This window comes from Centruroides sculpturatus, unplaced genomic scaffold (genome assembly GCF_000671375.1).
Source record: "Centruroides sculpturatus isolate CEXI.00-Female unplaced genomic scaffold, Cexi_2.0 scaffold7233, whole genome shotgun sequence".
Lineage (NCBI taxonomy): Eukaryota > Metazoa > Arthropoda > Arachnida > Scorpiones > Buthidae > Centruroides > Centruroides sculpturatus.
In genome coordinates, this window is record NW_019391318.1 from 1 (window position 1) to 1,581 (window position 1,581).

The window sequence follows — 1,581 nt, forward strand, 5'->3', positions numbered from 1 at the left end:
TGTAAAAGCTAATAATGAATAAAATTACCATTAAGTCCAACTGTACTCAAGATATGACATACGATTTTCCTTTAACTACCAAAATCTTTTAGCATAAATCCCCTAATACACAAACTTCCCTACAAAATTTCATACATTTTCAATATAAAACACAGGAGATATTAAGCTTCAAAGAGGGTAACAAATTGTATCACACACACTCACTCACTAACATCCATTCATACAGAAAAACCTATAAATTTTTTTTGCATTTCTCAACATTTTAAGATCCCAAGACGAAAATATTAAAACCTTGGGGGGGGGGTCTTATTTGAACCAATAGCCATACTTTTCCTCTGTTGTATATAACAGTAGTAAAAACTGTTTATAATTTTATATAAATTTTCCTATTTTATCAAACTTACACAAAACTCTGCAATGATAAATTGATAATAGGAGGGCATGCAGTACCTCTAGTGGAAAAAATTACAAAATTGGTGACAAGGAATGGGGCATAATGAGAAGGCTTATTTATTGTTTGTAGGCTATGGTATATACAGAGTGCATACATGTGCATTCGAAATAGCAAGCAATGCATGATACACTTTGTGAAATATTGTAAATTTTCCTAAGTGCCAAGATAGATTTTAAGTAAGAGTTGCCAAGCTATTGTACAAATCAGTTTCTCACAATGTAAGCAAATTTGAAATTTTCTATTATATGAACAACTTTTAATTTCTTTTTTTGTAATTTAAAGAAATCCTTACCTTCTGCAAATAATTTCTTTCCAGCTTCTGTTTCTTTCTCATCATCAGGAAGCATTAGATACTTGTGGAATTCTTTAAATCCTATTGACTGGAAGATGCCGTAAGTGTAATCCGGCAGACTAATAATTAGAAGAATCACATTTATTTTTGTAACAAAATGAAGTAACTTACAGAAACATTCTTACATGTTATTGGATGTAGTATAATTTCTGTAGTCTTTGTAAAAACCCTGAATTTCCTCGATCAGTCCCATTTTAATCATGTCATCCACACGGGAATCCAGGCGCTCGTTCAAAACTGACAGTTTATACGTTAAGTAAACATGACAGACAATCGGATAAAGTAATGATAATTAGACTTTACCATTCTGTTTGCACTGTATAAATAAAATGCAAGTATTCTTAAATCTCAGTGGTCCCCCATAACAGCTACTTCCGCTTTCGGTTTTCTGTTCTTCTAAAAGTTGGCTGTGGGTGACACCCTGCTGTTGGTAAATTTGAAGACTTCTATAATTAAAAATTTACAACTTAGTAATACATAAATACTGTAATAAATGCAACAAATATAAATTATAATACAATCAAATGTTGGGTTTTGAACACCATATTTGTCCCAGTTGCTATACAATAATTCTGTTGTCGAACAAGCTACTTGACAAGAGCTGACCAAGATTAAGAGACACAGATGGTCAAATCCCTGTACTTCCCTGTGCCAAAGAAAGTTGATGGCTGACCAATCAACAATGAAACTACCAATTCAGAAGTTAGTGGCCATGTTTCATTAGACATCATGACATGAACCATTGACAATGTTGTTATTCAAATTAGATTTCAAT

The 1,581-nt window shown here is 32.3% G+C and overlaps 1 protein-coding gene across 1 annotated transcript; it reads right to left on the reverse strand.

Moving 5' to 3' along the window:
* Nucleotides 1-746: 746 nt before the first annotated feature.
* On the reverse strand, nt 747-1,257 carry LOC111617575 (tRNA dimethylallyltransferase-like; the record flags this gene model as incomplete). Its single annotated transcript, XM_023358857.1, has 3 exons — nt 747-865; nt 932-1,043; nt 1,110-1,257. Coding segments are annotated over 3 exons (379 nt in total), but the record flags the coding sequence as incomplete, so codon positions are not given.
* Between the last annotated feature and the right edge of the window lie 324 nt (nt 1,258-1,581).